Here is a 23,633-nt window from a genome sequence, read left to right as displayed (position 1 = left end):
CTTACCTCTGTGAATTACCCATCCAAGATGAAGTTTTCCGAAGAGCCCCGCTCCCAGCTGTAAGGGTGTATTTAGTAGAACTTACTGCTAACGCCATATCCCTGTTGTTCTCTCCAGCCAGCCGCCTTCCCTTCAGGCTTAAAGGTGGGAGCAAAGGACCCGCTTTGCTGGCTTTGAGGAGTGGGACAGACCCCCGGGCGCAGATGAGCGATGACCCAGCAGAAGGCACCCTGGACCCCTGCAGTGCGCCAGGTAAAAAGGAACCCCGCTCTGCCATTCAACCTCCCCGGGGAATAGTCTGCCCCTCCATGGCATTCCCTCATGCCTCTTAGCTGGGACCTCGCTGGCAAAGCGGTTGAGAAAATTGCCTGTGATGAGGAAAGACACGGGTATTTTTGATGTTAGATCAGAGCCCAGGAATATAGACATGGTTTTAAGCGATTTTTCTAAGCACTTTGTATGTTTTTTCCTTTTTTTTTTGAAGTTAAGTTGGGTATTTTCCTGATTAATACAGCAGCCAACGTAGTAATTCAACATCGCAATGAAGAATAAACACCCTTACAAGGAAGGACACTTTCAATAAGAAAATAATTTACATTATTTTTATCTGATGACTTTTATTGCTAAACAAAGACCGCAGCAAAAAGTTCCTGATTTATTAAAAAAAGTTATAAAATGGGATTACTGAAACTTTGAAAGCAAAGTTTCTAAAACACAAAAGGAAAAGTGCTTTTCCCTGTTTCTAAGGTGGAGAAAGTGATGGCTCTCTTTAAAAGTGATCGGTTTGCATATTTAGGTGTTTCCATAACAGGAAAACGTTGTAGTATCTTAGTTGCCTGTTTTTATATGTTCCCAAAAACCAAAAGGATTTTGCCCTCGGCCAGTGGAGGACTCTGTTTGGCTGAGAGCACTGCACAAGGGCGTGAGGCGGGTTCAGTCTTCTGCAAATACGATTTAGCTCTTGCTCTGTGTTGTCCTGCTAATCAATTCGGACCAAGACAGAGTCCTCGTGTCCAGGGGCTCATATTCTACTTGAGGAAGAAGCACTCAGGAAGCAAACACCTGCTGTAGCTTCAGAGGGTGGTCAGTGCTGCGTAGACCTTGAGCGGGAGTGGCGTCTCTCAGGGTGGCAGTGCTGGCAGAAACAGGAGCCTGCATGTGAAGATTGGAGTGAGCGTCCAGCGGAGAGGGCAGCAGGCGTCCAGGCGCGCTGAGGCAGGTCTGAGTTGTTGTGTTCAGGGCTGAGCAAAACGCTGCAATGGCCTGAATGCAGCCAGTAAGGATGGAGCAGAGATGAGGCGGCCACAGGGATTGGAAGGGGCCTGGTCATACAGTCCTTGGAGGTCAAAGGTCTTCATCTTCCAGTGCTGGGTAAACTTTGGAAAATTTGAGGCAAAAGAGTGAAACGATGTAACAAGTAGTTTTCAAAGACCAGTCTCCTGTGAAAGGAACCTGCCAGACTGGAGGCAGAGAGGGCATGAAGGAAGGAGCCAGGGTGGCAGCTGGCAGAGGGAGATCCGTGGGCTGGGGGTAAAGAGTGGGGTGTGCCAGGTGGATTGGACGGGTAGGACGCATTCCCGGGTTTGTTTCATTTTGCTTTGTGTTTTTTCCTGTGCCTATTCTGATGGGGAGCAGTAGGGACCATGCAGGCTTGCGGGCGGAAGCACCGAGAACCGTGTTTGGAACAGATGAGAGCGCAGAGCCTGATAACGATGCGTCCAAAGCCCCTGAGCCGGCGTGAAATCCACGGTTGTGGTGCTGAGGGCACTGGCAGGAGCCCACGATGCAGATGTGGGTCCCGGGAGGGTGCGCGGCCTGTCAGCGGGTCCTCCTGGAGATCGCCTTGCGGGGCAGCATCAGCAAGCGGGCACAGTGAGGCTGAGAGTAGGGCGAGGCCCGGTGTGGCGGGCAGAAACCAAGCCAGGGAGCCTCTCCAGGAGCCAGTGAGCAGCTCTGAGAAGCGCGGGAAGGATGGCAGGTGGGGCAGGTGGAGTCCCCGGTGACCTGGTGGGCGGTGCAGCGTGGCCCGCGGGGGGGGGGGGGGGGGCGCATGACAGCCCAGATCAAAAGGCACAAAATGATCAAGTTTGAAACAGGAAAGATGGCTTTGCTTACCTGATTGTTTTTGCATTTCTTTTTGTGTTTAATTTCTCACGCTTCTCATACATCCACGAAAAGAGAGAGTTCCTGTGCAGTGAAACCTGTTCACAAAACCTAAGCGACAGATTTTATTTATTTATTTATTTGCTGTTGGTGAATCTGATTTCTTTTTATTTTAATGGTGAGCACATTGGTGTATCTGCAAGTGTGATGAGAAGAACTGAAACGTCTCTACAGAGTCTCAGTGGCTACAGATGGGATCATGCGTGTGAACTCTGTGTAAACTCGGAAGACTCCATAGCAAAAAAAAAAAACAATGGAAACAAGGCTGCAGCAGCATCTTGGCCCCTGTTATTCCTGCTGCACGTTTTTGCTGTGGTTGTCTCAGCTGTGTGTATCCTACCTTACTGGGGTGGGCCCCAGTGCTTCCGGTTGGGTTTGTAATTTGCTTGGGTGTCCCACGTGCTCCTCCTTCACTTCCTTCCTTATCCCCAAGTTCCTCTCTCTTTGAAGGAGCCCCAGCGGATCCCTCTAGAGCTGCTGCCATTGTGTGAGTCTGATCATCTGGCTGTGGGTATTGTTCAAGGACCGTAGCCAACAACACCCACAGTTTTTGCTGGCCTGGAGCCTGAGAGCTCGAGCCAGTTCCCAAGTGTATACAGAGTTTCTCTGTTAGGATACAACATGCTGCTGTACGTGGCGTGGCTGCAGCTGAGTTTACTCCCTCCTTGGTGAACGAGTGTGAATATGTTTAGGCGTGTGTACGGCAGCCTTGAAAAATGTGTGGGAAAAGAAAATGCTAGTAGCTGCCCTTTCCGTGACTCGGCTACTCCTGTAGCTTATCCTTCCATCCATTCATCATTGTGACCTGAGAAGTGGCCTCTCCATGATGGTACCAGCCCCTGGTGGAGACTCTGGAAGGATTTGAGAACAAGGGGAGGTGGCTGCTGGCCCTGGCTGTCCCATAGCTGATTACACGGGGGACAGACGGGATAGAGGCAGGAAGATGGGAGGACCCATGGAGGGTCAGGTGATGGCTTAGTGCTTTTGGCCTAAGGCCAAGATTTCCAGAGCAAAGAGCAAGTCACAGTGCAATCTTTGGAGCAAATCTGCAATTTAGACAGCTTCTGAACATTCAAATGTGTAGGTTCTTCCCTGTGTTCTTAAAAGACGGCCTCAGATCACTCTCCATGTTCCTTTAGCTGCACTTCTAAAATAATGTTTTGAACTCAGTTATGAGGTTTTGAGCTTATCTACCGTCTCTGGGGTACATAACCTTTCTTCAGGATGAGTGAAGGAGGAAAACGCATTAGCAGAAAGTGTGAGTGACAAAAGGAGCTCAGTGGTGTCTTATCTCTGAGTTCTTTTTATGGCTTTATTCACAAAACCCTTTTACACCTCTAAAATGCAGTGAAATGAGATGCATGTTTTCTCCCACTCCCTATGTGAAATGGACAGGGAGAAGCTAAAGCTAAGATTTCTAGGCCCTGAGAAGGCCCTTCTTGAGAAGGGAACAGGACCACTGTCCTGGACCCCACTCCGAGTGCAGCACAGGTGCCTGCAACATCTGAGGTACACTAATAGACTTACAAAGTTGTGTCATTAAAATAATTATTTACAAGGTTGCAAACAAACCTATGAACCCGGCCTTTGCAACACAACTCCATCCTCACCTGTCCAAAGGCAGTTGTTCTTTGAGAGAAACGTGCATACTTTACCTCTAAGAGATGCTGAATCGTTTTTATGAAAATGGACTTCAAATTGCATGGGCAAGTGGAAGAGCAGGGGGATCCCACCACGTCTGGGTCACAGGAGCTCACTGTAGTGGGACACCACCCATCTGCTCAGGGTCAGTATTCAGTATTCAACCTTTCCCGAAGCAGGTTCTGGTTCCCAGAGTCACCTCAGGTGTCAGGAACATCAGAGCCTCACTCACATGGTCCTAGAGCAGATTAGATCATGAGAGAGCATCCTCGCAGTGCACCGTGGGAACTGCAGGATCTTCACCTCTTCTGAAGGATGAGGTTGTCACACTTCAGGCTGCTCCTCCTCCAGGCTATGAGGGATGCGGCCCAGCCCACATGTGAAAGATCAGAATCGAGCCCTAAGGGTCAGCCATGAGGGCCTCTCTCAGATGAGACGCCCATTGGTGTCAGCACCTGGGGAACAAGATCTGGCTCCCTTGTAAGGTACAGCGGTCAGTGTCAGAAGGAAATGGAGAAGAGGCAGGACGTTTTCACAAAATCACATTTTACAAATGTCCTTGTTCTCTGCTTTTTGCAGTTTTCTTTTGTAGTTCTTTGCAGCTGGAGCTGATCCTTCTTGAGGCAGACCCTTTGCTGTCCCAGGGCATGTTCTGAATTCCCCCACGATGAGGCAACTCCACCCTTCGGAGGTTCAAACATGGTTTTACCACTTACGGGAAATGTAATTACAGTGTTGCATAGCTGACCTGGCCCTGCCTGCCTCCTGGCCACATCTTCCTGCCCTCCCCGCTTATACTTTGGCTCCAGGTCCAGGACCAGACTGGGTGTTGTTCCCCAACCTGTCCTCTTCACTGTCTCACTGGAGTGGCCCTCTGCCTGTTGATGGTCTCTTCCTTTGCTTCTGTAGCCATCATTCTTCAAGACTCATCTCAAGTCTATGAGGCCTTCCCAAGCCCTACTCCAGACACACTCACCACATACACACATGCACACCTACACACACACATGCACATACATGCAAGCACACACAAACATACACAAGCACACACATGCGAGCACACACATGTGAACATATACACATGCGCGCGCACACATGCAAACATACACACATGTACACACATACACATGCAAATGTACACATATGCACACACATGCACACATGCACACACACACGAAAAGCAGACCATCCCCCGCTTTTTGACACCAAGTATCTGGTTCTCACTTCTCTTGCTGCTCTGCAAGTATTTGTCTCCCTCCTCTTCCAGATTGTGGCTTTTTTGATGACAGAAACAATATTATTCACTTCTGTATCCTCAGCACCTAGCACAATGTCAGAACATGTTAGAAATTCAATAAAACAGTTTTTGTTAAATCACAGAAAATGGCCCAGTCCAAGTATATGCTGCTGAGTGGCTAGCATGTGCAGCGTTCTCTTGAAACAACGGTGGCAGTGACAAATTGTGTTACTGTTTTTTTGTTCTGCACACAATCAGAAGACAAAGGAAATATGCTTGTGTAATGCACATAGCCACCCAAGACCGTCAGATGGTTTCTGTCACTTGTCACCTGCTCAGGTCACTCTTTCGCAGGTTTCCTATTTACCCAGGAATTTGCTCTCAGGCATCTGAAGTCAGAGTCTTGTTTTAACAAAATAATTTTGTCTATAGAACAATCAGACACTTCACAGCTGATATGCTTGCTCTATATATGCCAGGCCTTTAACTAAGTTACTGTAAGCTACTAGGCACAAGAAAGTTCAACATTATAAATGCGATCTCTGTCATTTTCCTTCTGTTGCAGCACTGATGCAATGCGGGTATCACAGGTGTGCAGGTATCAGACACAGTTGAATATCCAACAGTTTCCCAACCACTGGAGCCAACCAATCTGCATCAATAAACACTTCAAATGGCTTACTTTTGCTTGTTGGTACCTATAAAATCACCAGCATGATAACTCCGTCCCAGATCTGAGACAAAAAGCCACATAAATGTTAAGCATCAACTTCTTCTCTGGAGAACCTCCTAGCAATGCAAAAAATCAAGTACATTGTATGATTGCAATGCTATTCAGAAATCAAAGGTGTCCTGGTGGTGCAATACTTCCTAGCAAATCTTCAGTTCAAATGTGACTCTCTCTCTCTCCAAGCCCCAAATTACACAATGTATTAGGGGATAAATGGCATTTCAATTTTCTTTCCCCCGGAACTCTCTTATTTTATGTAACGTTACATCAAAAACGGTACAACAAACGTGTGCACAGCATTGGTGCTACTCTCAGGAGCCTCCAAGTGACAAGATCATTTTTGAAAAAAGATTTATTGAGAGATCATTCACATACCATGTAATTTGCCCATGTAAAATGTGCAGTTTGTTTTGACATGTTCATGGATATATGCAACCATCACCACAGTCCATTCAAAACTTTTTCATTACTTTGAAAAGAAACCCCGTGCCCTTTACCTCTCAGTCCTATCTGTGCTCCTCCCCCTGCCCCATCCCCATCCTTTCATCCCTACACAACCATCTTCTGTCTTTATAGATTTTCCTCTCCTGGACTTTCATATGAATGGGCTCATCCAGTACGTGGTCTCTTGTGACTGGTTTCTTACACTGAGCATAATGTTTTCAAGATTGGCCCACATTGCAGTGTGTATTAGTACTTCATTTTGTCTATCCGTTCATCCCTTGATGGACATTTGGGTTATTTCTACCTTTAGGTATTATAAATACGCTGCTATAAACATTTGTGTACCAATTTTTTATTTCATTAATTTTTCTCTAATTTTTAATTTTCTCGATTTCATTGATTTCCATTCTAACCTATGATTTCTTTCTTTTTCCTTGAGTTAGGTTTCATTTGCCCTTCTTTCTTCCTGTGTCTTAAGGTGAAAAGTTAGGTTACTGATTTGAGATCTGTCTTCTTTACTAATACCGTATTTACAGCTTTACCTATTTCCCTTGAAGGACTGTTTCCGCTGCGTCCCATATGTTTTGGTACGTCATGTCTTCATTTTTATGTATCTCAAAGTATTTTCTGATTTTCATTTTGATTTTTGACCCATTGGTTGTTTAAAAGCATGTTGTTTGATTTCCACATATTTGTGATTTCCCAAATTTCTCCACTAATACTTTCTAATTTTATTCCATTGTTGCTGGAGAAAATATCTTGTACTATTTTGATCCTTTTAAATGTATTGGGGTTATTTATGGAGTAGTGTATAGTCCATCCTGGAGAATGCTCCCAGTGCTCCTGAGAAGGATGTGTACTCTGTTACTGGTTGGGGTGTTCTACAGAGATCCGTTAAGTCTAATTTGTTTACAGTGTTATTCAAGTCTTCTATTTCCTTGTTGATCTGATCTTCTGTCTCATTTTTCTACTCATTATTGAAATTGAAGTATTGAAACCCACATATTGTTGAATTTTTTGTTTCTCCTTTCACGTTCATTAGGGTCTGTTTCACATATTTTGGTGCTCTGTTGTTAGATGCATATCTTTGTAAGTGTCAAATATCCCTGTTGAATTGACTCTTTTATCATCATAAAATGCCCCATCTTTATTCCTAGTAATAGTTTTTGTATTAAAGTATATTTTGTCCAGTCATTTCAACTTCCCTGTGGTTAATATTTACTGTGATATATCTTTTTCATCCTGTTACCTTAAATCTATTTGTAAAGTCTATCTCTTGTGTACAACACATAGTTAGATCATGTTTTTAATTCAGTCTGACAATCTCTGCCTTTTGATAAATTGCTAACCCATTTACTTTTAATGTAACTATTAACATAGTTGAATTTGTTTGCCATTTTACGTTTGGCTTTCTATATATCTCATGTCTTTTTATCCTTCTATTTTTCCTTTACTACTTCCTTTAAAATTGAGTGAATATTTTATTTTTTATTTTGTTGTTGTTTGGTTGGTTGGCTTTTTTGAGGCAGAGTCTCACTCTGTCACCCCTGCTGGAGTGCAGTGGCATGATCTCAATTCACTGCAACCTCTGCCTCCTGGGTTTAAACAATTCCCCTGCCTCAGCCTCCTGAGTAGCTGGGATTACAAGCACGTGCCACCATACCTGGCTAATTTTCATATTTTTATGAGAGATGGGGTTTCAACTTGTTGTCCAGGCTGGTCTCAAACTCCTGACCTCGGGTGATCCACCTGCCTCAGTCTCCCAAAGTGCTGGGATTACGGGCCTGATCCACCACACCTGGCCAAGCATTGAATGGATATTTTCTAATGTAGCATTTTAATTTCATTAATGATTTGTTCACTCTGTTTTTTGTCTGCTTTCAAACCCCTGCTCTTCCCACTATGTTAGGCACTTCTCACATGTATGATTACAAGTGGTGCTCCTTACGTAAGGCTCTGGCTTGGGTTGCCTCTTTTCTTTTTATGTGTTAGCCTTTATTAGGGTTATTTGTTTCAGTTTTCATATTTTACAACTAGGAAAAGGATTAGAATTTAAGGCTTGCCATACTATTTCTGTAGACAGAGAAGATTGCTAACCAGAGTCGAGGAGGCCCTGCTTTTCCTGCAACTGCCTCAACTCAAGCAGCCTTGAGCAACTAGGATTATTACTGAGTAATCTCCCTATTGTTCATGGGAGACGTTTATAGCATTTAAAATTCGGGAAACATGGCTAGTTTATTTGTTTTAATAATAAGAAGATGAGAAGTTGAAGAGAAAGGAGGCATTCGCTTCATGGTATTGATTTCATACATCCGAAGCCTGAGGAATAAAATAATTTCCTGAGGTGCTCATTCTAAGGGTTGGCAGGAACCAATACTCAGTACTGCCAGAGGGATGGAGACTGCGTCACATGAATATATCAGGGGTGCTTTTTCGTCTTTCCTCCTGTAGTTGCAATTAATTTTAAAAATTATAGTTAAATATACGTAATATAAAATTCACCATTTTTCCTATATTTAAATGCACAGTTACGTGGTATTAAGTACTTCATATTGTGTGTGACTGTCACCATCATCCATCTCCAGAGCTTTTGCATTTTCCCAAACTGAAACTTAAATACTTCCCAATTGCCCCCTCCCCCAGCCCTTGAAAACCTCCATTCTGCTTTCTGTCTTAATGAATTTGACTACTCTAGGAACCTCATATAAATAAAATTGTGTAGTGTTTTTCTATCTGTAACTGGCTTATTTCATTTAACAGAAGGTCTTCATGTTTCATACATGCTGTGGTGTGTGTTCACATGAACTCAAATTACAGTCTTGCCTTTCCTTTCAGCCTGAAAAACTCCTGTCAGTATTTCTCATAAGACAGGTCATCTAGCACCAAATGGAATGTTTTTTCAATCTGGAGAGGTATCTGTTTTGCCTTTAGTTTTTCATTAAGCTTTGCTAGATATAAGGATGTTAACAGCTTTCTCTTTCAGCACGTTGAATATGTCATCCCACATGGCTTTCTTGCCTCCATTGCTTCTGCTGGGAAGTCAGCTGTTCCTTTTCGTGATGCATCATTTTTCTCCTGCTGCTTTTAAGATGTTTCCTTGTCTTTGACTTTAAGCATTTTTCTATGGTGTGTCTTCTTCTGGTTCTCTCTGAGTTTATTCTACTTGTGGTTCATTAAGCTTCCTGATGGTTACCATTTTTCAATACATTTGGGAATTTTCAGCCATTATTTGTTTGAGTATTTTTTTTCTCATTTCTCTATTTCTGGTATTTCTATGATGTGTATTTGGGTATGCTTGCTGGCGTCTGACTTTTCTCTGAGGCTCTGTTTATTTTTCTTTATTCTATTCTTCTCTGTGTTCTTCAGTGTCCATCATCTCTATCAATCAACTTTGAACAATCTTTTCTCTGCCAGTTCATATTTACTGATGAGTCCTTCTACTGAACTTTTAATTTTAGTTACTGTACTTTGTACTTGCATAATTTCCTCTTGGCTCTTTTCATAATTTATCTTTCTTTGTGGATATTCTCTACTTGATGTAACACTGCCTTTCTTCATTTCTTTTTTTTTTTTTTTTTTTTTTTGAGACGGAGTTTCGCTCTTGTTTCCCAGGCTGGAGGGCAATGGCGCGATCTCGGCTCACCGCAACCTCCGCCTCCTGGGTTCAGGCAATTCTCCTGCCTCAGCCTCCTGAGTAGCTGGGATTACAGGCACGCGCCACCATGCCCAGCTAATTTTTTGTATCTTTAGTAGAGACGGGGTTTCACCATATTGACCTGGATGGTCTCGATCTCTTGACCTCGTGATCCACCCACCTCGGCCTCCCAAAGTGCTGGGATTATAGGTTGAGCCACTGCGCCCGGCCTCTTCACTTCTTTAATCATGGTTTTGTTTAGTTGTACGAACATATTTACAACAACTAGTTTGAACTCTGTTAAATCTGACATCTGGCCGTTCTCACACGAAATATTCCGTTGCCTTTTTGGTGTTTGCCTTTTTCTCCCCAGTCTATGGGTCATATTTTCCTGTTTCCTTATATATCTTATAATTGTTCACTTGAGATATTGGAAATAGGAAAAACCGAGTATTTCAGACAGAGTAGCTCCCCATTTCTTTTGTTAGACGCCACCCAGTAGATGCCTAAAACTTCAGATTGTACCAAACCCTACCTATACTATGTTCTTTAAATCTGATAGCAGAGAGGGCTACTAAGAGACTAATGGACAAGTAGCGTCCATGGATATGCTGGACAAAGGGACGATTCACATCCTGGGCAGGGCAGAGCAGGACAGTTCAGGATTTCATCACACCACTCAGAGTGGTGTGAGATTTAAAACTTATGAACCATTTATTCCTGGAATTTTTCATTCAGTATTTTCAGATGAGGTTGATCGTAGGTAAACGAAACCGTGAAAAGGAAAACGTGGGATTAAAAAAGGACCACTGTAGTATGTTGTAGCGACTCTGGCTGCTGGTCTTCTTGTCCCCAGGGCTGGTTATTGCCATTTGTTGATTCACTTAGTTGCTGGCTGAATTATTTTCGTGACATCCATCTTCCTCTCCCTGGCCCACACGGTGTTTTGCCTTTGATGTTGCTGCGTGAGACGCATGGCTTTGAGTGTGGCCAGTCACCCTGGGCTGACAACAGTACTTGTGGGACTCTCTTCCTCTCTTTCCTTGACTTCGCACAGAGGTTAAACCCCACTAACTGCCTTGCTAGCTGATTGCTCCGGTGTTTCCAACAGTGCCCTGGGGCATCAATTGCTTTACAAACATCAAATTCTGGCTCCGTGGAAGAAATCGTTTCTAAGGTCAATGTTCGATATTTTTTCTGACTTCAGGAGGACTCATGCCAGCTGTCTCATTCCCCGACTCTCCCTTAAAGGCTCATGAGCCTGCCATCCAGCCTGTCTTTACGGTAAATGCACAAATCTGTGCCCAGTTGCCTTTCACCATGCTCCCAGGTTTATACCTCTCTAGGCTGGGTTGCACATGAAGTCAGTTCCTCTGCAAAGATATAGGAGCTCTCTGTTTTGCAGCCTGCATCTCTCCCCACCGCCAATTTTTTAACCACACTCGTCTGGTACTTAGCCTCAGCAACAGGTGGCAGGGCATGGGGGGTTAGGGGACAAGATGAGAAGCCCTGAGGTCCTGCCCCACCCAGGAGGAACATTCTCCAGCTGGGTGCTGGGGAAGGCTCTATATTCTTAGCTGCAGTCTTTGACTGGGAGTCCCCATCTGCCCGAGTTGGAAGGGAGGAAAAGAGGTGCATTCTTAGCTCAAATACCGCAGACTCTTACTATTCCTACCAGATTTTGATAGATTGTCTCAGAAAGAGGTTTTGTCATTTGCTGTTTGCTCCTAGGACCATTTCCAGAGGCTGGGTTTTTGGTTTTTTGGTATTTTTCACCAGGCTCACTGGGGAACAGCTTCAAGGAGCTCCTTCCTCTGCAGTGCCTGAAGTTGGTCTCTAAATCACTCACTGTTATTGGTATGCATATTGTCTTAGGGAAAAGAAATCTCATGTCTCTATACAGAAAATTGTTTACTTCAGGGGGAAATATGTTACAGAAACGTGGCTGCTAAATAAATGTGATTTTCCATTGACTTCATTTTCGCATAAGAGATGTATTCCTGGGGTGGGAGACAGTGGAAATCCCACAGTGGTGTGAATTGAAGGCAGACAGGAGGAAGCTGGCTCCGTGTTTCTACCCTGCTTTCAGGGAGTTAACGTTCCTGATGAGTTGGTTTTGTTTTTTGTTTTTCTTTCATTTGGGAGCCTGATTTTGTTCTAATTTTGCATTTTCTCTTTACCATCAACATTCTCTTCTAATGTATCCTCTGTCCCAGATAATGTAAAAATAAAAAAGCTACTGGCTGAATATATTGACACATGGGACCTTACAGCTGGACAGGAATTTGAGAGAGCGTGGCGCGTGATCTCTGCCTTCTTTATACATGAGGCACAAGAGGCCACTGAGGTAAGCAGCTCAGCTGGGGTAGCAGAAAGATGGAGTCCCGGTCTCCCGACCCTGCCTGCTGCTCTCCTGCCCCACCTGTGGCTGTGCTAAGACCCTTTGGGACTCAGAGTTGAGGAGGAGTGAATGCATTGCAGGAATCTATGCCATGTTTGTGCATCTGACCCCTGCTCTGCCCCATGGCAAATGGTTCCTCCTCTTCTCACTGTTGCTGGCTGCGCCCGCCCCACTTCAGTTACAACAGTGCTAACTGAGGCAGGCTGCCCTCTCTCACAGTCAGTGCCTGTGGCCACTGCAGTTAAACGAGGTGCATAATGGCCTGAGAATTGTTTAATTATAAGGCTGAGAATGATGTTAAACAAAATAGAAGGCTTCTCTATGTCTTTGATTTTGTAAGTTTCTCTCTGCATTTAATTAACTTATGATGAGAGATACATGTGCACGGCCCCCAAAGAAAGGCAGCTTGGTGTGGAACCAAAGCTAAATTATGTTACACTTACTATCTCTTGAATTATGTATTAGCTAACATTTTTGCACATAAGTGTTGAGTGGTTTTGTGAGACGTTTCAACTTGCCCCCATTAAAAGTAAAATATTGACTTCAAACTAGATATTATGAAATCTAGAATAAATTTTATAAAAAGAAAATAAGTTGATTTCTTATCATTGCGTATTAACTGGATAAAAACTTCTAAAAGCCCGGGCACGGTGGCTCATACCTATAATCCTAGCACTTTGGGAGGCCAAGGCGGGTGGATCACAAGGTCAAAAGATCAAGACCATCCTGGTCAACATGGTGAAACCCCGTCTCTACTAAAAATACAAAAAATTAGCTGGGTATGGTGGCGTGTGCCTGAGTCCCAGCTACTCAGGAGGCTGAGGCAGGAGAATTGCTTGAACCCAGGAGGCAGAGGTTGCGGTGAGCCGAGATCGCGCCATTGCACTCCAGCCTGGGTAACAAGAGGGAAACTCCGTCTCAAAAAGAAAAAAAAAAAAAAACTTCTAAAAATGTGTATGGGCACTTATGGGAATACCAGGAATTATCTGGAGTCTGAGAACAGCTTCAGGAAGGCCGTGTGAATGAGTTAGCTTTTTACCTTTTTTGCCTGAAGTGAATTGGCCCCAGAAAACAAATGAACTCCAAGATAAATGTAATTGGTGCCAAGATATGGGAAGCACGGTGCTGCCCGTTCAGATTGGGAACCTGGTTCAAGCAAATCAGGTTCTCAACAGCAGTTGCTGAACGGCCCTTCAACAATAGTTGTAGGTTTTTAAATAACAGTGTAGGAAGCACCATGATGATAACTGGGAGAATTATGCTTGTCTGCTATTCATGTATTTTTAAATTCAGTGCATTTTTTTCTTTTTGAGACAGAGTCTCACTCTGTCACCAATGCTGGAGTGCAATGGCGTGATCTCAGCTCACTGCATCCTCCACCTCCCCGGTTCAAGCAATTCTCCTGCCTCAGCCTCCCCAGTAACTAGAACTACAGGCATCTATGACCATTCCTGGCTAATTTTTGTATTTTTAGCAGAGATGGGGTTTCACCATGTTGGCCAGGCTGGTCTGGAACTCCTGACCTCAGTTGATCCACCCACTTCGGCCTCCCAAAGTGCTGGGATTACTGGCATGGGCCATCATGCCCGGCCTCACTGCACTTTTAAATGTCTCACTCAACTAATGATTTCACATCCTGTTCATCCAAAACAATACGGATGAGCATCTGATCTAAACATTGTACAGCTGTCCAGAGTGAAACCCACATCACTAAATCCAGTAAATGGATTCATCGATTCAATGTTTCAAGCAAATTGTGGGACATCATGCTTTTTTAAAATTAAAATATGACACCTAGAACTGACATATCTCTTAAGCTGTTAATGGTTATCTAGACTGATTCTATCCTCTCTTTGATGTTAAAAAATAAGGGAGAGACAGTTTCCTGCAAAATCTAAAAATGATGGAGGATTATCTGGAGCACAGCCACTGTGGATTTAGTCAGACCTCGGAAATAAAGCGCAGTATTCCACTTCTCCTGGTTCATTAGACAATACTTTCCCTCCATGTAGGAGTGTTTATTCCATTAGGAAAGGAGGGAAAGGCAGATACAATAGGATTTAAAATGCATACGTCATTTCTGAATACACATTTTCTCCCTACACACAAAGTCTGCTGTCTAAGGTTAGCAGGGCACGTGTGTGTCGAGCGTGCATTACTGCTGAGGAATGTGTTCTGACGGAGGGTTTGAGGAGAGACTCTTCTGCTATACTTCACCAGCAGGCTTTAGCTGCAGGACAGGCGCGAAGACCAGCGGGAGAGAGGGGGCCTGGAAATCTGTGACCGTGGGAGACAAATGGGCCGAATGTGGACAGACAGACTCCTAGGCTGGAGCCCCAGAGGCTGAGAGTCCAACACTGCTGGAGCAAGCAAGTCCCGAGAATGCCCAAATGATCGCAACACAGGGCAGGCCGAGGGGCCCAGGCGTGATGCTGAAGACATGGGGAAGCCAGGGCTCTTCCTGCCGCTCACACCCGTCTCAGCAGAGCTGCTGGTCTGAGCACAGTGAGAAAGTAGCTAGCACGATCCCGGCCGCAGGCTCCTTTGTAATCTCACCACGGAGGCTAGGACTTATCAGCGCACCACTGAGGGGTGGACAGAGCAGAGAGGCTGAGCCAGGTATAAGCTCACGCCTTCCTGTGGCGTCCCCATCCTCCCTGTCATGCTGCATGGCCTCCCTGTACTCACTGGTCCAGGAACGACGTCTGTATTTGAGGATTAACACTGTGACTAATTAGATACTTTAAAAAATCAAATCTTTTAACTCGAAATGACAAAGAGATAGGGGGCCTACTCAAGAGATGATTCATTGCAAGGACTTCAAGGGATGACATAAGCTGCCTGCTTATCGGTTCATTCGGTGCATATCCAGAAAGTGTCAGGGGTCTAATACAGTTCATCAGTTCGGCAAGGGTGTGCTGGGTGCTTGGTTAAAAGCATAGGATGGAATGGTTAGCAGGACCAGCAGTTCTGCCACTCAGAGCTTATTATCGGATAGGGACACAGGACATGTAGCCAGGCTGCCTCAGGGCTGAGTGGTGCGTGCTGAGCTGGGAGGTAGAAGCGAAGGCATGGCCACCTCGAAGGAACAGGCTTGGAGGCTCCAAGGTCTCCTGAGGACATCTGCCCTGAGGCACCAGCAGGAGTTGGTCAGTGAACTAGTCAGGAGAAACAAACCATGGTGTGTGCATGCGTGTGTGTGTGTGCATGTGTGTGCGCGTGTGTGCATGTGTGTGTGCGTGTGCGTGTATGGGCACATGTATAGTCAAGAGTCAATGATGACGCATCTGAGAAATGTGTTCTCAGGTGGTTTGGTTGTCTGAGAGTGTCACGGAGTGCTTTCACGTGGCTAGATGGTACAGCCCACTGCACACGAGGCTCTGTGGGATGCCCTATTGCTGTTAGGTCACAAACACGCATGGCATGTGGCTTTCCTGGATCTGAAGGCAACAGGGATATGGAAATATCGAAAAGGTACAGTAAAAATATGGTATTATAATCTTCTGAGGGCACTGTTGTCTGTGTGGCTCATCAGTGACTCAAATGAGGTTATGTGACGCATGGCTCTGTGTGTGTGTGTGTGTGTCTGTGTGTGTGTGTGCATGTAGAGAAAGAGAGAGAGAGAGAAGCAACAGAGCATTATTATAAGGAATTGGCTTATGTGACCATAGGCACTGCAGTCAGCGAGCTGGAGAGCCAGGAGAGCTGGTGGTGTAGGTTCCAGTCCAAGACTGGAGGCTTGAGAAGCAGGAGAGTAGCGGCCACCGCTAGGGAGGACAAACACTTTACTCCATCTACACAGTCAAACGTCAGTCTCTCCAGAAGCACCGTCACGTACATACCCAGAATGAAGTCTGACAAAATACCTGGGCATCCCATGGCCCAGCCAAGTCAACACATGAAATTAACCTTCATGCCAGATAGAAATGGCATGTGAGTGGAACAGAAACACCTGGGAAGAGTGTGTGCAAATGCCTTAGAGGCAAGAAGTACCACACATTCAAAGGACTGAGAGCATTCTGTGCACTGGGGAGTTTGCCGTGTAGGAGAGGAGGATGGAGGCCCCATGAGCATCCTATCGACATCCCATCAACACACCATCAAGTGTGGACCTGCCTCCAAGATCAGAGAGGTTCGTTGCAGGGTTTTGAGCAAAGGAAGGGCATGACTAGAGGCCAGTCTGCTTAAGAAAGGAAAAGGAATTGGAGGCGAGTCAGGTTGAAGGCAGGAAGGCCAGATGTCAGTCAGGGAGAGTCATGGAATCTATCAAAACATCTGCCTTAAGAATCTGAAACAAATGTACCAGAAGAAAGGTGATGAGCAGCCCAGAGCTGAAGGTTATTTCTTTTTCATTGAATGGAAACCATGGAGAGGATAGGAGACTATGGGGTGAGTGCAAAGCTTATTGGGAAATTAGTAACGGTTCCTGCGGAGTTGACTGAGTGGAGCTCAGGCTGAAAGGAATTCACAGTGAAGTGGATGGAGGTGGCATGTGGAAGAAGAATCATGAGCTATGGCACAAGACGCCACTGGATTAAAATCCTACTTCTCCCTATTCTCTATGTGACCAGAGAGAACGACAGAGCCTTACCTGATGAGACACTCAATGTTCTAGAGTTAATGAACCCAGCAAGTAAATCATGAAGTGCACTAAAAATGTCTGCTTAAAAAAATAAATGGCGAAATTAGGTATCTTACTTATTTGGGAAAGCTACGAGTGACTCACGGAGCTGAATGCTCACATTGTGTTCACATGGTGGCCGAAATGGACATCGCACCAGGGCATGAGCATTCTATGAGTCTGTATCTTTGTGTATTAAGCACGTACCGTGGGTTGGGTGGTTTAGAGATTGTCTTGGTTCACTCTGTTGCTATGAAAGGAATACCTGAGGCTGGGTAGGAGGTTTATTTGGTTCATGGTTCTGCAGGCCGTACCAGAAGCATGGCACCAGCATCTGCTTCTGGTGAGGCCTCAGGAAGCTTCCACTCATGGCGGAAGCGGAAGGGGAATTGGTGTGTCACACAGTGAGAGAGGGAGAAAGAGGGAAGTAGAGGAAGGTTCCAGGTTCCTTTTAACAATCAGGTTTTGCATGAACCAAACAGAATGAGAACTCACTTATCACTACAGGGTCAGCACCAAGTTATTCATGTAGGATCTGCTCCCATTAGGCCTCACCTTCAACACTGGGGGTCACATTTCCTCATGAGATGTCGGGGAACAAACATCCGAACCGTATCAGGGACATTTCTTCATTTAACCTCATTTTGCCCTGGGAACCAAATGGCTGACGTATTTTGCATTCTCTAGGGGATTTATAAAAAGCACTCACACAAAAATGTTGGAAACAAAAGAACATTTAACCCTTGAAACAACACTGCGTCAGTGTTGTTTAATCCACTTTAAAGGTACTGAAACTGAACTATCGCTGAACCCCACAGGGGTTCTGTGGCTTGACCAAAGTCACACGGCTACAACAGGCAAAGCCTATATTGTAACTGGACCTGCGCCGGACTCGGGCAAAGCCTATATTGTAACTGGACCTGTGCAGGACTCAGGCAACGCCTATGTCGTAACTGGACCTGCGCCGGACTCAGGCAAAGCCTATATCGTAACTGGACCTATACTGAACTCAGGCAAAGCCTATATTGTAACTGGACCTGCGCCGGACTCAGGCAACGCCTATATCGTAACTGGACCTGCGCCGGACCCAGGCAACGCGTATATCGTAACTGGACCTGCGCCGGACCCAGGCAAAGCCGATATCGTAACTGGACCTGCGCCGGACCCAGGCAAAGCCTATATCGTAACTGGACCTGCGCCGGACTCAGGCAAAGCCTATGTCGTAACTGGACCTGCGCCGGACCCAGGCAACGCCTATGTCGTAACTGGACCTGCGCCGGACCCAGGCAAAGCCGATATCGTAACCGGACCTGCGCCGGACCCAGGCAACGCCTATGTCGTAACCGGACCTGCGCCGGACCCAGGCAACGCCTATGTCGTAACTGGACCTGCGCCGGACCCAGGCAAAGCCGATATCGTAACCGGACCTGCGCCGGACCCAGGCAACGCCTATGTCGTAACCGGACCTGCGCCGGACCCAGGCAACGCCTATGTCGTAACCGGACCTGCGCCGGACCCAGGCAACGCCTATGTCGTAACCGGACCTGCGCCGGACCCAGGCAAAGCCGATGTCGTAACTGGACCTGCGCCGGACCCAGGCAAAGCCGATGTCGTAACTGGACCTGCGCCGGACCCAGGCAAAGCCTATATCGTAACTGGACCTGCGCCGGACTCAGGCAAAGCCTATATCGTAACTGGACCTGCGCCAGACTCAGGCAAAGCCGATATCGTAACTGGACCTGCGCCGAACTCAGGCAAAGCCTATATCGTAACTGGACCTATACTGAACTCAGGCAAAGCCTATATCGTAACTGGACCTGCGCCGAACTCAGGCAAAGCCGATATCGTAACTGGACCTATACTGAACTCAGGCAAAGCCTAGGTCTGAGACATGTATGCCAAGTTAATTCTACATGAATTCCATTTATACCCTACATAAGCCACGCCGGTGGAGGGCATTGCTTTCCTTTCTGCTTCTGTTTTTCACTTGACACATCACTTAAAATTTCTAAAAAAAATTTTTTATTTATATGATTGGAAATAAAAACAATATAACCAGGGATACTGTGAGAAGACTCATTTCTACCCTGCCACCTTTCACCATAGTTCCAGCTGTACACACTCACACACACAGTTACACACACACAGACACACACTCATATAGTCACACACACAGTCACACTCACACTATCATAGGGAGGAAGAGGAAAGAGGGCCACTTTTTGGATGGCTTTTTAGAGTCTCTTTATGCAACACATGTAAGTGTGACTATATATTGTTCTTCTCTTTGCCTGCATGAAAGGTAGCATGACATAATCACTGTTCTTTCCCTTGCTTTATGCCACTGCTAGTGTGTCCTGGAGATCTTCTAGACCAGTACGTAGATCAGTACGTGTCCATTCTGCTGCCCACCACCCCAATGGCTGTGAATCAGAACACGATGCCTGAGCACAATGTCATGAAGCCCCGCTGGGCCCACGGGGATTGCCCGTAGCTGGGCCTTCCTACTTTCGCTCCAGGTCCGGGGAACCTCCCTGAGTTGCCCGCCACGTTAGCTGAGGCTTCGTCAGTTATACCACTTAACCATTCCGGTACCAGTCCGATATTAGAAGGGGTGGAGATGAACCTTCGGATTTGAAATTAGGTTCAAGTGAATTCCTCAGTTTGCATTTTTGCTCTCTTGGCTTTTTTCAAAGACATGTAATCCAATTCTCTTTAGATTTCTCAAAGTACATCATTATAGGAGGAGGAAGAGATAGAAGCTGGACCTAATTCCTTGAATTCTCACTTTTGCCACAGGAAAATATGTATCTCTACATGGTACCTGTGGCGTGTTTTTTGTGACTCAGGTGAGAAAACAGCACGTGGTCCCTCCATTTGGGGTGTGCACGTGCTGGCGTCAGGGAGGGGCTGGGGGCATGAGCCGTGATGTCACACAGTTCAGCCGGCCTGATTCACAGCTGAGCTTTGCCACTTACCACTGTGAGCAGAGCACAACACTAGCCTCTGGGTGCTCAAGCTTCCAGTCCCCACCTCACCAGGCTGTTTGATGATTAAATGTGTGAATGTCTGGGAAGCACTCAGTCATGTCTGACAAAGAGTAAGCGCCGCGTACTGTTTGTTTAAAAAGTAAGAGCCTCTCTCGGAGCCTCTGCATCTAAGGCTGTGCACCGGGATGTGCAGCCAGTAGCGAGACTCCATAGCATTGGGTGAGAGGAAGTGAGTCAAACAGAGCAGAACGCATAAGGCTTGACACGTTATGCAAACGTTCCTCGGTCTTCATGCTGCCTGCTTGTAGAAAGGACCGTTTTTCAGCCACTCCTCTGGTAACACTATCCAAATGCTGAGAGTCAGCCTTGAAAATCAGCTTGCTAATGGAGCCCGTGGAAGAGGCCGGTTGGTTAAATCATATTTAAAGTTTGTCTCTCTAGACGGGGTAATAGTTCGGAGCTGAAACCTTTTATCTCATGGTGTCCTCAATGTTGTGATTCTGCAGTTCTTACCAGCCTGCCATACGGCGTGGTGACCCTTTACCTTCATTTTAAGGACCGTCTGCAGCTTCCTTCCCTTGGATAACATTGATTCCTTCATTAAGAAACCTTCCCAAGTAATGTGGATATGAAACTTTCTCACGTGGATCTGAAACTCCCAGTGCCTCTGGGCGCTGTGCTGCCAGCGGCTGTGGTGGTGACGCGGCTGGCATGACGCAGGCAGAGGGGCCCTTCCTGCCAGAGCACAGTGGGGGTGTAGGCGGCCGCGTGGGCGACGGAAAGGAAGGCGAGGGAGATGGGAAGCAGCCATCTCTCAGTTGTTTTTCATGTGCTGAAACTTATCAGACTTTCCCATGTCTCTCCCCAGCTCTTCTGCAGAACAATCTGAACAGAACACATTTGAAAAGTAATTTAAAAGAACTATTGTTTTAGCTAGTATAATTCACGTCACTCTCCTTAACTTCAAACTATTGTACATCTTCCCAACCATTCCCGAAGCGTGCATAATAGCATTTAATGGAGAAGGTGGCTCTGCAGCTCACACGCTTAGGTAAGAGCCAGGGCCCCAGATGAGCTGCAGACGTGCCGGCACGTGATGCCCCTCATGCCCATGAGGGCCAACCGGCTAATGCGGTGGTCACACAGCTGCTCGTGTTTGTGCTCTCAACCAAATGGCTCGTGGCTGTTGCACTCTCTGAGGGTTTTATAAAATGCACTTACCAAAAAATGTTGGAAACAAAAGAACCCATGCAGACATAATTCATGATTTGATTGAAAACATTGCTCTTTTGCTTCCTGCAAATGCATATGACCTTGTGGTTCTTTGTTTTGGAAGGGGTGCTCTGCTTTCCTTCTGCGTGATTTTAAACATTACCCCTGCAAGGTTTCAGTGCTCACCCTAGGTTTCAACTCAAAACTCAGAAACTCGTCTCTGGGAGTGCAGGTGGCCACGGCTTCTGCCAGAGCCACAGCGACAGGGTGTTACACCTGAAGGCGGAAAGGAAAAGAGACGCCCAACAACAAGGAGTGCAGCAAAGAGAAGGGGGATGCCGAAGCAGAAGGTGTGTAGGGAGAGTCGGATACACAGGGAAATCCGATCGGGAAGGGCTTGCCAGGCACCCACAGTTTCCCAGCACAAAAGACCCAAGACTCTGAAGGTTGAGACTCTGAGTGCATCATATCTCAGGACCCACGCTTTGGAGTGTAGCAAGAGCTGTCATGGATGCACCTCATTGCTAAAGACACAGCCCGTGTGTGTGTGTGTGTGATGTGTGTGTCTTCACGCACATTTAAGATTGGGAAGAATGATTGAAAGGCTACCGCAATGATTTCCAAGCCATCCCCCAGTGAGCGCTATTCACACTGAAGGGTGGCAGTCTCTTTCCCCATTCACCAACACAATCAGGCTCAAGGACAGAGTTTCTTCACTTTAAAGAATATTCTTTTATTATTAATTATTTTCTTAATGGTTTCTGTTACCACTTGTCTATACAAAGCTGGTATAACGCTGAATCAGTCATGTCATATGGTAAATTCTACTTTTAAATTTTGTATATCAAAATGTAAAAGTGTTCATAAAACACATTGTGACCTTGGGTGCTTTGCCCACATAATGCATGTGAGAGCATTCCTCCCCCACGCATCCTCCAAGGACATGGATATATTTTGCCAGCATACAGCTGGGCTCACCCCCAGGCCAGGCATCAGGGGTGGTCCTCCGTGGAGCTTCTTTTCTCATAATGAGGACGTGCATCTTCCGTGGTTGGGTACACAGGTGAAAGAGGAGTGTGGGCTGTGGTGGAGAAGCTGCCGGGAACAGCCACAATACATACATTTCCTCCAAGCAAAGGCGGGGATGCCTGTCTCTGAATCGATGTAGAAGAACAGGCAGACTTTACGTATTTAATTTCAGTCGCAGTTAACAGTGTGTCTGATTTTCTCTTGGTTTGCTTTGGAATCATCAATTGAAGTGTGTAGAAGAAGCATTCAGAAGAAGCCTGACCACCAAACACAGACACAGAATAAAGCCCGGAGCAGAAGGATGCGTGTAGTAGCTTTTGCATTTGACGCTTCTTCCCAGGCCACCATTCTGATCTCATTGCTTTTTTTTTGAGACGGAGTTTCGCTCTTGTTACCCAGGCTGAAGTGCAATGGCACGATCTCAGCTCACCGCAACCTCCACCTCCCAGGTTCAGGCAATTCTCCTGCCTCAGTCTCCCGAGTAGCTGGGATTACAGGCACGCGCCACCATGCCCAGCTAATTTTTTGTATTTTTAGTAGAGATGGGGTTTCACCATGTTGACCAAGATGGTCTCAATCTCTTGACCTCGTCCACCCACCTCAGCCTCCCAAAGTGCTGGGATTACAGGCGTGAGCCACCGCACCCGGCCTCTGATCTCTTTTATGGTGCAGAAGAAATGGTTCTTTTTTGGTGAATTTTCCAAAGTCTAAGTTAATAGGCATCCATGAGTCTGTTGCTAGAAGACTTAAACAGAAGTGGGATTGTTTACTAGATTCTTACCAGTTCTGATGAGTCAGGTATTCCTAAAATTAAATCCCTGTTGAAGAGGAAGATTGACTCTCCTAGAAGTCTCAAAGGTATCTATGGATTCTGAAGAGCAAGCTAGTATGTATCACATAGAGATTTTTTTTAGTCTATTTCATATACTAGTAGGTACGTTTATAAAAACTAATTTCAGAAATGACAGACATATTGCTTGGGGCTAACAAAGGCGTTCTATTTCTAGATGGCCATACATCTGACTTTAAGGAAGTCAAGTCAACATCTCACGTCCACTTCCTGGTTTTCACAATTATTTTATTGGTTCAGTGTTATCCAAAATACTGAACCCACACATGACAGAAGAGATTTTGAAAGAAGTTTAAAATTATTAAACACTGTATGAAACTGTTACTGTAATTTTTATAAAAAATATGCTCTGTTAAAAGTCAAACTGCATGCATTCATTAGATGCATATAACCTTGGAATGTGGCCTGTGGGGAAATATCACAAAAATACCCAAATACAGGCTCTTGAAATTTCTCCTTCTCACACCATTGGAAGACCTAGTACAGGAAGCACAGTAAGGTGAGAGCCAGCTCACTGCCTGGGCCACTGTGTGCTGACTGAAAAATAATGGCTGGTATTGCCCGTGTCTACAGTGAAGCGCCAGTGCAACTCACATAGCAGTGAGGGCAGCTTCGACCATGGCTTGCCAAACAGGAAAGGAGCCACCCAGGAGATGGCCACTTCAATGTGAGACCTGAAGT

At 45.8% G+C, this 23,633-nt stretch overlaps 1 protein-coding gene across 5 annotated transcripts in view; it reads left to right on the top strand.

Annotated features, from left to right (window-relative positions):
* The window catches only part of PDE10A (phosphodiesterase 10A), a 684,633-nt gene that overhangs the window by 285,013 nt on the left and 375,987 nt on the right, over positions 1-23,633 (top strand). For 4 of the 5 annotated variants that reach the window (XM_078370444.1, XM_008995354.5, XM_035297764.3 and 1 more), the window contains one exon: positions 118-252. The exons of the other annotated variant lie outside the window; for it this stretch is intronic. In XM_078370444.1, coding sequence (XP_078226570.1) covers positions 204-252 — 49 coding nt within the window. In that variant the 5' untranslated portion in view covers positions 118-203. The remainder of the gene's footprint in view (positions 1-117; positions 253-23,633) is intronic. 5 annotated transcript variants of the gene reach the window in all.

Source organism: Callithrix jacchus, chromosome 4 (assembly GCF_049354715.1).
Source record: "Callithrix jacchus isolate 240 chromosome 4, calJac240_pri, whole genome shotgun sequence".
In the NCBI taxonomy this organism is placed as follows: Eukaryota; Metazoa; Chordata; class Mammalia; order Primates; family Cebidae; genus Callithrix; species Callithrix jacchus.
The sequence above is the reverse complement of the archived record's forward strand: the minus strand, read 5'-3'. Positions and strand labels throughout refer to the sequence as shown.